This window comes from Mixophyes fleayi, chromosome 10, assembly GCF_038048845.1.
Source record: "Mixophyes fleayi isolate aMixFle1 chromosome 10, aMixFle1.hap1, whole genome shotgun sequence".
NCBI lineage: Eukaryota > Metazoa > Chordata > Amphibia > Anura > Limnodynastidae > Mixophyes > Mixophyes fleayi.
The window spans coordinates 59,596,051-59,610,955 of record NC_134411.1 but is presented as its reverse complement, the minus strand read 5'-3'; the positions used below and the strand labels follow the sequence as shown (position 1 = coordinate 59,610,955).

The following is a 14,905-nucleotide window of genomic DNA, read 5'->3' as shown; positions in this document are numbered from 1 at the left end:
GCAACCAATTAGCTTCAGAGGGAGGTTCCAATTAAGATGATGGAAAACAGCCATGCAAAGGTAGAGACTCTGAAGCAGGAGATAAGCACCAACAACGTTCCTTAAAGGGAAAGTCACACAACAATATCTAGTTATAGGAGCGGTGTGTGACAGCTCGATAAGTATAATCAATATTAACATTACTTGTGCCTAATGTTTAGCACCTTCTGTTTGCACTGATAGGTTTCATAAAAACACAAACAAAAGAAAAACAAAAACAAAAAAAAACAATAATAAAAAAAAAAATAATTCTGTAATTGGTGCATAAGTTAGGATGTGTATCAATAGGTTTATTTAAGGAGTGATTATGGCTTTGCTGGGTTGGGGTTGTTGCAGTGGGAAGCCTGGTGCTTCCGGCAGGAATACAACCCTCTTAGCATTGTCCATACTGTTTTGCTGCAATATAGCCTTTTATAAGATACCAGAGGGCTAATGTATGGTTATTTTATTGTTACACTGTTGCTGATTTTGTTCTTTTTTTTTTTCTTTATCTTTTTTATCTTTTCCTTTTTTCTGAGTGTTACATGGGTGGGATCCAGTCCCACCACCTCCCCACATGGTACCCAGTTTGCCACATGCTTTCCTCTGTGGCAAATACTCTGACCCCATTGTACGGGTCAGTTCAGTTTTTTTCCCCTTTCTTTTTTTTTCCCACCCATCCTAGTTCCCCTTCCCCTCCCAGATCACTCGCATTACATGTTTTAAGAATAGTTCAGGCTCACTAGCTATATCTTTCTCTTTCCAGGTCGCATAATCTATGGTTCGTTTCTACTCTTTGAATGTTAAGGGGCTGAACTCCCCAAATAAACGTAGACTTGCGCTTACCACATTCCACAAACGTAAAGCAGATGTTATAGCCCTGCAAGAAACTCATTTTTCGTCCAATGCCCACCCTCAACTCAGAGACTCAAGATATCCCCTGGGATATTTCGCTAATGGCCCATTCAAAAGGAATGGGTTGGCGGTGTTGTTTAGTGCCTGTGTCTGTTTCAATCTGCAACTAAAAATAGAGGATGAATCTGGTTGATTTATAATTCTGGTTGGACTCCTAGAGGATAAACAGGTGACCTTGGTGTCCCTATATGCTCCTAACTCCCGCCAAATTCCTTTCATTAAGTCATTATGTGAGCAGATACAGAAAGTATGCAGAGGCCACCTGGTTCTGATGGGAGACTTTAACCTGACTATAGATCCCAAAATAGATAAGTCTAGGCCATTAAGATCGCGGGCCCCGACCCAACTCTTGGTCCTTCGACAGCCTTTCGAAAGTCACTAGCGGAATATGACCTTTATGACATCTGGCGGGTCCAATCTCCAGACGTACGAGATTATACCTATCATTCTAGCGTTCATAACACATACTCTAGAATAGACATGGTTTTGACGGATAAATGGAAACTACAACATACGAACACAAATACAAAAGTGGAAGCTGCTCAAATCAATTTATAGGCCATAACAGGTGCTTGAAAGGGTGGGGTTATCCTGCAAGGAACATACACACAACATTTTTTCCCCCAGCACACTGCTATAGCCAGCAACAGATCTGCCATTTCTACTGTAGATAAAAATGCAAAAGTCTTTGTTGCACACGTATGTTTGCAAATGTATGTTTAAGCCATCCGCCACGCCAAGGCGCCAAGACTAACACAGTAACTATATTACCTATCACATGGTCGGACCATGCCCTAATAGAGTGGACCTGGAATCTAAATCTTCCTAAAATTCCCCCGAGACCACGGCGGATGCCGACTTATCTACCTACTTCCTTGGAGTCCAGGCTCAGTCTGTCGGATGCATTGTCACAATATCTGCAGGTGAACAACCCAGAAGATACATCAATTGCTACTCATTGGTTTGCATTGAAAGCAGTCCTGCGTGGCTCAGCTATCAAAATAGGTGCTCGCTTGAAAAAGCAATACCTTTTTCGCCAGTATCCTCTCGAATCTACGCTAAGTACCCTAGAAACACAGAATCAGACACGCCCCTCCTAAAGCCCTTCAAAAATAAATAAATGAGGTTAGAAAACAGCTCAATACACTTTTTATATCTCAAATGAAATCAGCCCTCACTAACTCTACGGGCAATAGAGCCAGTCGGCTCTTGGCCCGCAAACTCAGAGGTAAACAAGCTAGAAATAGAATAAAAATTCTCCACGATCATAGAGGTAATAAGATCCAGAATCCGGCTGACATAGCAAATCAATTCACTAATTATTATGCTTGCAAGAGGACAAAGATACAGTGCAACCATCAGAACTTTCTAAATCTACCTTCCTTCCCCATCTTAACCTCCCCTCGCTAGATCAGGATAGCTTGGAGCTGATTAATCTCCCTTGGTCTCAGCGGGAGGTTTAGGAGGTCATCAAGCGCCTCCCTATGGGCAAGGCCCCTGGCCCAGACGGCCTTCTGAACGCCTTTTATACTACATTTCGGTCGGAGCTGGCCCCGCTTCTTACCAATCTTTACAACAATGTTTTGATGGGGGGAAGTTTCCCAGCTGAAATGCTAGATGCGCAAATAATAACGATCCCTAAGCCTGGTAAGGATCATTCTAAATGCAAGAACTACAGACCCATAGCATTACTTAATACCGACCTAAAAATCTATGCCAGGTTGATAGCTGACCGCTTGAATCCGCTGCTACCTCAGTTGATCCATCCAGACGAGGTGGGCTTCATACTGGGTCGTCAGATAACACATGACGCATTATAGTACCCTGACAAAGGGTAGTAGTAGAGGTGGAATAATGTCAAAATGTATTAACCATACAGAGATGCAGGTCAAACTTGGCAATCGGCTGTACCTTACTCCAGAGCGGTTGTACAAGTTCTGGCCAAGTAAATCAAAATTTTGCTGGCGCCAATGTGACCAAATAGCCAATATTTTTCATGTCTTTTGGACATGTCCGGTACTTTAGCCGCTGTAGAGCGAGGTATTTGCCTTGAACTCTACTGTCTTAAACACCCCTGTTGCTCCAGACCCAGCCCTGGCTCTTCTTCATGTTTACCCAACGTCTGTTCCAAAACAAGATCGCTACCTTCTGGGCCATATATTGATAGCCGCTAGAGCGACAATAGCACAAAATTGGAAGTCCCATGCTTTCCCTACCATCACCCGAATCATTTCTAAGATACAATACAGCTTTGAGATGGAAACAATAGATGTGCCCAATTCCTCATCTGCATCAGCACCTATCATGAGATGGTTTAGATGGCATAGATACACCACAGAGGGTCCTGGGATCCCCCAAGATACCTCAGATTATCCACTAATTCATTCTCCAGCGGCCCTCATTGAGTCCCCTCAGCCCACTGAACAGCTTTCATCTCCTGGTACCCCTCCCATGTTGGGAGCGCTTGCAGACAATCTAAATATAGGCTAAAATGTCTTGTGGTACTTCTACATTCTTTAATATATACTGTTGATACTGTGAGCCTTATTTCTATGTTAATTTAAACTGAGTGATTCCCTCCCCCTGCGTGGGAATTCCCTGTGTGCTTCCCTTGTATCTCTCCCCCCCCCCTTTTTTTCTTTTTTCTGTAACCCATATACTTTTGAAAATGCTTAATAAAAATATTGATGCAAAAAAATTTTTTTTTATCTAATCTTTAGACTCTCTTAGAGACAGCGCTGTAGAAGCACTCTGAAAAAGGTTTCTATATCCCGATATGCAGGATGGGTATATAGTAGAAATTATATTAAAGTGCCAAATTCCTATTGAAGCCCCTATACCACACCGAACAGGCAGTTTGATTAAAACTACAAATAAGTATGCAAAGCTTAAAGCTCTTATTTTGATTTTCAAAAGTTACTATTTTTGTCATCTATAAAAAATATTTACTATTTCCCACCTCTTACACAACATGTGATTTATGACCTCTAACCACTAATCTACCACTGTCAAAGATTTTGAGATGCAGTTCAGCAACAGTTTGACTCACATTATGTTGTTAAAGGGCACACTGAATAGAACCGTTTAAATCTGTGCTTTCTAATACATTTTTTATTTCCAATCAGGCTGTGCAGTATGAAAATCACTATACCAATACGAAGTACTGCTTATGTCAAATGTTAAGGGACCAACTTGAGTCTCCTTTGGGGAAAAAGCTTCATGGAGCACAATCAACATGGGACATTTGGTGAGTTAAGAGCATATATGTGTCAAACCTGGTCAAATGGTGACGTCCTGAGGTATGTGCTTGACTGAGGTTACGCCATTACTGCTGTAAGGGAGGTCTGTCATGGATCTTCCCTGACTGTACGCAGTGGCCGACTTAGTATAACTTGTATTAAACAGTTGCTGCTGTTGACACTGCATCATCCTTGAAAAATAAAGTACACATATCTGGTTTCATTAAGTCAACAGAGATTTTTCCAAGACTTGCTTTAAAGAAAGCAAAGTAATATTTACTAGGATAAACAAATTTGTTTAGTGTTTTTTGTTTTGTTTAACTGTCACATAGCAAAATTGTGGCATATGTCCTGGTTATGATGGAATTGGGGAATAATTCCACTTTAAATAAGAGTGTCTAATTTGCAGACAGAATGATTGACCTAGTGTCACGGGCACTAGGAGTTGCTTACCCGAGTTTCACCAGATGGAACTCTGCTAGAGAGGCGGGGTTATGGCACGCACCTCAAAGCAGGCAGGTGAATGATTGGAGCGTCACAACAGCAGGAGAGTAGAGATAGTCTGAGGAAGTCAGCGACTTGCAGCTATGGTTAGAGGAAAGTCAGCGACTTGGAGCAGTAAACTGGAGGCTGAAGATAATGTAGACACGAGGAGTGGACGTGGATAGGTGATGGTAGGTAGAGGAGGAGTCAGTGGTCTGCGTACAGCAAGTTGTACCACTGCAGTGATGGGAAGAATAGTACTGGTGCAGGTAGGAAGCAGGGTAGTCGGCGGTCTGCGTTCAGCAAGTTGTACCACCGCTATGGTGAGGAGTCTGGTCCAGGTGTAGGTAGGTAATAGGAGAGTCAGTGGTCTGCGTACAGCAAGTTGAACCACCGCTGTGATAGGAGGACTTGTCCAGGTGCGGGTAGGTAGCAGGGAAGTCAGTGGTCTGCGTGCAGCAAGTTGTACCACTGCTGTGAGAAGGAATGAGGACTTGTCCAGGTGCAGGAGAGTGAAGTTGAAAGACAAACTGTGGCTGTATGGAAACAGCGCAAGTAGAGCAATGTCTTGTGAGGCAGAGATGGAAGGCACAATGAATAGTCTGTATGGAGTAGATGCCTTGCAGGGAGGAGAAGCCGGTCACAGCAGATATGCACAATAACGCTAAGTAGTAGCGTGAGGAGATATCGTAGCTTGAGTGAAAGCTTGTCCTAAATGAAGCAATGCAGTAACACAGTCTATATGGGTACTTGTACCCTGTGCAGCAAACAACAATGGATACAACTGGTATGCGAGCAATAGGCAATAGTCAATAGTCAGTAGAGCATACCCAGTTGTGTAGATCCGGAATCGGCTGAGAAGTGAAGCATTGTAGCGGTATGGGAACCGCCGCTGAGTTGAGCAGGGAGCAGCGTGGAAGCTGAAGCACGAGTAGAGCTGGAAGCAGTTTGGAAACTGTACACACGAGTAGAGCTGGAAGCAGTTTGGGAACTGCACACAGGAGTAGAGCTGGAAGCAGTTTGGAAACTGCACACAGGAGTAGAGCTGGAAACAGTTTGGAAACTGCACACAGGAGTAGAGCTGGAAACAGTTTGGAAACTGCACACAGGAAGAGATCTGGAAGCAGTTTGGAAACTGCACACAGGAGTAGGGCTGGAAGCAGTTTGGAAACTGCACACAGGAGTAGAGCTGGAAGCAGTTTGGAAACTGCACACAGGAGTAGAGCTGGAAGCAGTTTGGAAACTGCACACACCTATAGAAGTTCACTGGGAGTGAGACTTCAAGATCAGGCAACTACCTAAGGCTGCAGGTGGCTTAAGTAGGGAGGGGTGATTGATCCATCAATCACATTAGTGGTCAGGTATAGTTGTTAAAGGGACCTGCAGTGCGACAGGATGGCGGACGAACTCGGTTCCACACAGGTGTGAGCGGGAAAGATGGAGAACCATGTACCAGAGTGGAGGCACTCACACTCCGGTGAGTGACAGTACCCCCCCCCCCCTTTAAAGGTGGGCACAGAACACTTGGAACCGGGTTTGCCCGGAAATTTTTGGTAGAATTTTTTAAGCAGGGCTGGAGCGTTGAGGTCCTCAGCGCGAATCCAGGAGCGTTCCTTTGGACCGAAGCCCTTCCAATAAACGAGGAATCTGAGAGTTCCTCGTGAAATTTTTGCATCCAGGATCTGAGAGATCTCGAACTCCTCTTCTTGATGAATCTGTACTGGTTTAGGTACAGAAGAAGGAGCAGAAAAATGATTGATAACAAGAGGTTTGAGCAGAGAGACATGGAAGGCATTGGAGATCCGGAGGTTCTTTGGTAATAGTAGCTTGAAGCATACTGGATTTATGACTTGAGTGATCTTGTATGGTCCGATGAAGCGTGGCGAAACTTCATGGACGTTCCTTCAAGCGGATGTTTTTTGTAGAAAGCCATACACGGTCTCCAAGCTTGAGTGGTGGAATGGCTCGCCTCTTTTTATCTGCGAAGAATTTGTATCTGGCTGATGCTTTCCTCAGGGATGATCTCACCTGAGTCCAGATGGTTTTAAAGTTTTGACAAAGTCTCTCCACCGCAGGGACTTGGGTGGGAGGGAGGGCAGGAAACTCAGGGAGAGACAGATGGTGACCGTAAACCACGAAAAAAAGGAGTTTTTGTTGAAGACTCATGGTACATGTTATTGTGGGCAAACTCAGCCCACGGGAGTAAATCTACCCAATTATCTTGATTGGCTGAGGAAAAGATTCTTATGAAGGTCTCGAGATCTTGATTGACCCTTTCGGTCTGGCCGTTTGATTGGGGATGGTAAGACGATGATAGAGACAGTCGGATACCCAAGTTCTTACAAAGGGCTCGCCAGAATCTGGAGACGAACTGCACTCCTCTATCGGACACAATCTCGGATGGACAGCCGTGAATTCGAAAAATCTCTTTAATAAAATGGTGAACCAAGGTGGAAGAATATGGTAATCCGGTGAGAGGGACGAAGTGAACCATCTTGGAGAATCTATCCACCACTACCCAGATGGTATTACATCTCTTGCTAAGAGGAAGTTCGGTGACAAAGTCCATACTTATGTGGGTCCAAGGTTTGGTAGGGATAGGTAGTGGTTGGAGCAATCCCGCTGGTGTTCTGCGGGAAGACTTAAATTGAGAGCAGATCTCACAAGCGGCCACAAATTCTCTGACATCCTTTCTGATAGAAGGCCACCAATAACTCCGGGAAAGGATCTCAAAAGTCTTTCATTCACCAGAATGTCCAGAGAAGCGTGAAGAATGGTACCATGACAATATTCTCTTGCATAGAGATGGCGGAACAAGAGTTCTCCCAAACGGTAGCACATTGGTGGACTAAGTGGCCAAAGTCACACATTTGGGATCCAGTATAGGATGATCGGAAGAATCCAGGATGTCAGAAGGAGGAGCAAATACCCGGGATAAAGCATCTGCTTTCCTGTTCTTTGCAGCAGGTTTGAACGTTATAATGAGTTTGAAGCGAGAAAAGAAAAGTGACCACCTCGCCTGTCGAGGGTTTAGACATTGGGCTGTTTGTAAATAGAGAAGATTTTTGTGGTCGGTGAAGATGGTTACCGGATAATGAGCCCCCTCCAGTAGATATCTCCACTCCTCCAATGCGACTTTTATTGCCAACAGTTCTTTGTCACCGATGGTGTAGTTATTTTCCGCGGGTAGATGACCCCGGGAGTAGAAGGCACAAGGATGGAATTTCTGTAGCTCAGATCTTTGGGAGAGAATAGCTCCTAGTCCAACATTGGAGGCGTCCACCTCGAGAAAGAAGGGAAGGTTTACGTCAGGCTGCCAAAGAACAGGGGAGGTAGAAAATGCTTCTTTAAGGCTTTGGAAAGTGTGAAGGGCCTCGGAGGACCAGTGTTTAGTATTGGCGCCCTTCTTGGTCAGGGCCACAATAGGAGAAGCAATAGATGAGAAGTTCAGGATAAAACGTCTGTAATAATTCGCAAACCCCCGGAAGCGTTGTATAGCCCTGAGGGTAGTTGGCTGGGGCCAAAGTAGAACGGCATTAACTTTGTCTGGATCCATCTCCAGACCTACTCCGGACACGATGTATCCCAAGAATGGAATTTGGGATAATTCGAAGGAGCATTTTTCTAATTTGCAGAATAGGAGGTTCTTCCGCAGTCTGGAGAGAACTTCTGCCACATGTTGATGGTGGGAGACAAGATCTTGAGAGAAGATTAAAATGTCATCCAGGTAGACTACAACGCACACGTATAATAGGTCCCGGAAGATCTCGTTCACGAATCCTTGGAAGACAGCTGGGGCATTACACAGTCCAAAGGGCATAACTAGGTATTCGTAATGCCCATCCCTGGTGTTGAATGCTGTCTTCCATTCGTCACCTGACTTGATCCGGATTAGGTTGTAAGCGCCACGGAGATCAAGTTTGGTAAAAATCCGAGCATCTTTTATACGATCAAAGAGTTCGGTGATAAGAGGAATCGGGTACCGATTTTTTACGGTTATGGCATTGAGCCCCCGATAATCAATGCAGGGTCTTAAGGTCCCATCTTTCTTTTTCACGAAAAAGAAGCCCGCTCCAGCGGGAGAGCTGGAAGGTCGAATGAATCCGCGATGAAGGTTGTCCTTGATATAAATATAAGATAGCGCAAAACTCAAATCGGCATAAAAATTTAATACATAAAAAATACACATATAAATATATGTATACCCAATATAAATGAGCAAGTTGCTACAATGTACACTGGAATAGGATGAAGACAATATTGAAGATAGCTAATAGTACATGTGATTATATCACTTGAATGATATGCATAACATTATTTAATAACTTTGGAATGCATAACATAATGAATCGAACCAGGTCCGAAAAATGTTAAAATGTCTTGTATTCATATCATATAGACTACCATCCGGGATGATCACACCGCTATTCGTATGTAAACTCTCCTCCAATGTCCATATGAAAAAATCGAAATCCTGGTTAGTAAACCACAATAAAAAGTGTGCATATGTAGTGGCAGTTGATAAACAGGTTTGATGACCTCCAGAAAGGCACTAATTAAGACTCCGTCAGATTCAAAGGAGCCGTAGCCGGCTTCTGTAAAGTGCCAATAATATATTAAATTAATATCCAGAGTAGTCTGAGCAACTATGTAGAAAGGTCGCTCTCTTCAAAGGTCATATCTCAATATATTTGTATAACACGTTATAAATATAGGCGTGATGTTGCCGATTTGTGAATGAGCTCAATGACCTAAGCTCCCAGCTCTGAATACTCATATAGATTGTAATAGGTATATGGAGCTTGGTTGTTATAAAGAGACATATGCATCAAACCTGCATGCCGGGTTCAGTGTCCTCCAACTGCGGCTTCAGCCGTATCAGTAGCCGCTCAGAAGAATCATGAAAACAGCGGATATATAAAGTCCTACCCCGGGGTAAAAAAGGATGAAATTTCTCAAGTCTCCAAACTTCCAGTTAGTAGTGTAGTATTCGCCTGACGCGTTTCTCGGCACTAGTTTGCCGTTTCATCAGAGGCAATGAATAAACAGCCGTGGATGGGGAGGTTGTCATATACCTGTCCAATGCGATCACGTGGTAAAGATAGTCCAATGTGAAGCAGAGCAACCAATTAGCTCCAGTCAGCCAATATTAAGTTCCCTTCATTTGTGTGGAAAAGAGAACCAAAACATGAATGAATTCATTCAATATTATATAGTGGATTGTGATACATCATAATCAGCCACGATCTGATTATCACAGGAGACCGCGAACCACCAATTCTATTTTAAAGTGAACCGCAATTATAACGGCATCGTCTCCTTTGACATGAAGCTGATATTGTATCAAAATATAAGTAGTAATGTCCATCCATATTGACATCTATCATCAATTGACACGTAAAGCTCATAAAGCTCTTGGTTAACATATTAATGTATCATAAAAGATATATACTGTAACCAACCCGCACCAATCTTTAAGTTAACCTAAACGGCTATACCCATAGTTGAATAAAACATTATTATAATAAAGCATGTACATATATATATAAAAAAAGGGATTTTAACAATCCAAGAGAAATTGGAACCAAAATAATGGTCTGGCATATATATAAAAAAAAAACTAGTTATTGAATCAAACGGCACTCTAAAAATATCAGCACATGAACACGAGTTCATTAATTATCCAAAATACCTAAAATTAAAAAAAACATAGCAGAGACTGTAACTCTATACATTATTAAGCTCTATGCTGTCATTCAAACCATGTGGGAACAAAGTATTCAGTTTAAAAATCCAAAACGCCTCGCGTTTGCACAACAAATTGAACCTATTTCCTCCTCTCTTAGTTTTCTCTATTTGTTCAATTGCTCTTATTTTCAAACCCAATAGGCTGCTGCCCTGGCAAGTATTGATATGGGACGAAAGACTATGTGTTCTAACACTATTTGTTATATAAGGTGAACACTTCGCTGTCAAGGAATTGCGCCAGCACTATGTTGGATACAACTAATACTGCGCTCTCTAACAGTCAACCCATAGATAATGCAGTTAGCTCTGTTACAAATATGGTCCAACAAGCCAGTGCTGTCCCCTCCGGACCCTCTTCTTCCTCTTCTTCCTTGGTATCTTTTTTAGGGAAGGGTCACCTTCCCAATCAACACATGTTGAGAACAGAAGAGTTAAATTCCAATACTCCCAAAAGAACAAGAGAGGAAGATTTCGAGGCTCCAGAGGAGGGGTTACCAAAACACACAAAAAATGTGCGCCGCTATTAAGCGGTAAAGGTATTTTCAATCTCTCTTCTAAAAAACTAACACAAGCTGACTTATCTCTTTTACAAAAAGGCTTAAAGTTTGCCCCTTCAGTCAAACCTAACCTGTTCAATTTATTTGTAGATTGAAACAAATTTATCAGGACTCTCAGTAGAAAACGGTATTTTGCCATCAAAGCCAATAAAAGAGCCAAGGTAGATCTATCTCCCATTGTCTTAGATCAGGGGTAGGCAACCTGCGGCTCTCCAGGTGTTGTGAAACTACAAGTCCCAGCATGCTTTGCCAGTAGATAACCAGCAGATAGGTGGCAAGGCATGCTGGGATTTGTAGTTTCACAACACCTGGGGAGCCGCAGGTTGCCTACCCCTGCCTTAGATGATGGTGATCATGTAGCCCTGTCTGAGTTGGAATCGCTGTGGCAGGAAAATTGGAAATCTGATTCCATTTCTGAGATTGATTTATTCAATATCAATGCGTCCACATCTATGCACAAGTTCAAAAATCTATCTGATTTTTATCCCTTACAATTTAGGGGCCCTTATATCGAAAGTTTTTTTTAAAAGTACCATGGAGGACTTCCAACGAATTTGTGAGTCAGCCTCACATTAACCGCTCAGAGACAATTTGTCTTTCCAAGAAAGAGTAGCCATTAAAAAATTGATAGATGATAATACCATAATAGTTAAACCGGCAGATAAGGGTGGTGGTACAGTAATACAAGATGTCTCTGATTATCATGCTGAAGCAATGAGACAGTTAAATAATGATCGATTCTATGTACAACTGAGCTATGATCCCACCTTATTATTTCAAGAGAAGCTTCAAAGTATACTTGATCAAGCCTTAACATCTGGCATTATTTCAAAGGAAACTTATTGGTTTTTATTCTCTAAATACCCTATAATACCAACATATTCCCATTTACCAAAAATACATAAATCGCTCACGTCCCCACCGGGGAGACCGTTCATCTCCGGTGTGGGTTCGTTGACTAGTAATCTGTCATTTTATGTGGATACTCATCTCCAACCGTTTGTGACAGCATTAAAATCTCATATCAAGGATACCACTACTTTTTTACGGCTGATCCATAATATCAATTGGAAGTCCTCCTTTTACTTAATCACTTGTGACGTTGAAGCTCTTTACTCGAACATTCCCCATGATTTGGGTTTAGAGGCTGTGAGATATTTTTTGAGCAACCATGGGACTTTGGATTGTAGGTTGTCGGAATTTCTCTTGTGTTCTATAGAATTCATTTTGAACCATAATTATTTTCTTTTTGATTCAAAATATTATTTGCAGATCAGAGGGACGGCCATGGGGACTAGGTTTGCCCCGAGTTATGCGAATCTTTATATGGGTCTTCTAGAGGACCGTTACATATGGGATTCTGCTTTCGGGGCGAACCTGGTCCTCTATGACCGTTATATAGATGACCTCTTCTTTATTTGGGATGGGGATCTTCCCACTATGCAATTGTTTTTTGATCATTTGAATTCTAATTCATTTGGACTTCGTTTTACTACATGTGTTCATCCCACTACGATTAATTTTTTAGATATTACAGTCAAAATCATCAATAATCAAATAGTAACCACCAATTACTCTAAAGATGTGGATTCTCTTAGTTTTCTCCACTACAGGAGCAATCATTACAAACCCTGGAGAGACAATATTCCCAGGGGACAGTTCTTGCGTTTAAAAAGAAATTGTTCACAACCCGAGGAATTTATTATTCACTCTAGGAAACTTTACACAGCATTCCAACAACAGGGCTATCCTGATTCCATTCTGAATAAGGCTTTATTGGATGTTAATAAGATCGATAGATCTGAATTATTGGCTCAATCCAAAAAGAGCAGAAACATGCAGGATAATACCAGATCTTTTTCATTTATTACCCAGTACAATTCTGCAGCATGTGATATTAGAAAGGTTATCAATAGAAATGCTTCTTTGTTGAGATTGGATAACTTTATAGGCAAGGATATTAAGACCAACAATATGGTGGTATTTAGAAGATCTAGAAACCTCAAAGAAACATTAGCGCCAAGTTTATTCAAGCATTTTGATAAAACTCAACACATTTCAAAGCCTATTGAATCTGCCAATAGATGGCTCAGTAGATCGAGCGGATTTTCTAAATGTGGTAAACTAAGATGTATCACGTGTAGTTTTGTTGATCACAAAGCATGTGATTTCCTGTCATTTACAACAGGTGAAAAATTTCCCATTAAAAAAGTCATGGACTGCCAATCTACATATGTGATTTATCTTATTAATTGCGTCTGTGGAGTCCAATATGTAGGACGTACTACTAGATCTTTGGCCACACGTCTTTTGGAACACAGACGCAATATAACAAATAGTGTTAGAACACATAGTCTTTCGTCCCATATCAATACTTGCCAGGGCAGCAGCCTATTGGGTTTGAAAATAAGAGCAATTGTACAAATAGAGAAAACTAAGAGAGGAGGAAATAGGTTCAATTTGTTGTGCAAACGCGAGGCGTTTTGGATTTTTAAACTGAATACTTTGTTCCCACATGGTTTGAATGACAGCATAGAGCTTAATAATGTATAGAGTTACAGTCTCTGCTATGTTTTTTTTAATTTTAGGTATTTTGGATAATTAATGAACTCGTGTTCATGTGCTGATATTTTTAGAGTGCAGTTTGATTCAATAACTAGGTTTTTTTTATATATATGCCAGACCATTATTTTGGTTCCAATTTCTCTTGGATTGTTAAAATCCCTTTTTTTATATATATATGTACATGCTTTATTATAATAATGTTTTATTCAACTATGGGTATAGCCGTTTAGTTTAACTTAAAGATTGGTGCGGGTTGGTTACAGTATATATCTTTTATGATACATTAATATGTTAACCAAGAGTTTTATGAGCTTTACGTGTCAATTGATGATAGATGTCAATATGGATGGACATTACTACTTATATTTTGATACAATATCAGCTTCATGTCAAAGGAGACGATGCCGTTATAATTGCGGTTCACTTTAAAATAGAATTGGTGGTTCGCGGTCTCCTGTGATAATCAGATCGTGGCTGATTATGATGTATCACAATCCACTATATAATATTGAATGAATTCATTCATGTTTTGGTTCTCTTTTCCACACAAATGAAGGGAACTTAATATTGGCTGACTGGAGCTAATTGATTGCTCTGCTTCACATTGGACTATCTTTACCACGTGATCGCATTGGACAGGTATATGACAACCTCCCCATCCACGGCTGTTTATTCATTGCCTCTGATGAAACGGCAAACTAGTGCCGAGAAACGCGTCAGGCGAATACTACACTACTAACTGGAAGTTTGGAGACTTGAGAAATTTCATCCTTTTTTACCCTGGGGTAGGACTTTATATATCCGCTGTTTTCATGATTCTTCTGAGCGGCTACTGATACGGCTGAAGCCGCAGTTGGAGGACACTGAACCCGGCATGCAGGTTTGATGCATATGTCTCTTTATAACAACCAAGCTCCATATACCTATTACAATCTATATGAGTATTCAGAGCTGGGAGCTTAGGTCATTGAGCTCATTCACAAATCGGCAACATCACGCCTATATTTATAACGTGTTATACAAATATATTGAGATATGACCTTTGAAGAGAGCGACCTTTCTACATAGTTGCTCAGATTACTCTGGATATTAATTTAATATATTATTGGCACTTTACAGAAGCCGGCTACGGCTCCTTTGAATCTGACGGAGTCTTAATTAGTGCCTTTCTGGAGGTCATCAAACCTGTTTATCAACTGCCACTACATATGCACACTTTTTATTGTGGTTTGCTAACCAGGCGTTCGATTTTTTCATATGGACATTGGAGGAGAGTTTACATACGTATAGCGGTGTGATCATCCCGGATGGTAGTCTATATGATATGAATACAAGACATTTTAACATTTTTCGGACCTGGTTCGATTCATTATGTTATGC

The 14,905-nt window shown here is 41.5% G+C and overlaps 1 protein-coding gene across 4 annotated transcripts in view; it reads left to right on the top strand.

The window, feature by feature from the left end:
• Positions 1-14,905, top strand: part of DUS2 (dihydrouridine synthase 2) — a 326,095-nt gene that overhangs the window by 219,583 nt on the left and 91,607 nt on the right. For all 4 annotated transcript variants that reach the window (XM_075188820.1, XM_075188819.1, XM_075188822.1 and 1 more), the window contains exon 12: positions 4,059-4,180. In XM_075188820.1, coding sequence (XP_075044921.1) covers positions 4,059-4,180 — 122 coding nt within the window. The remainder of the gene's footprint in view (positions 1-4,058; positions 4,181-14,905) is intronic.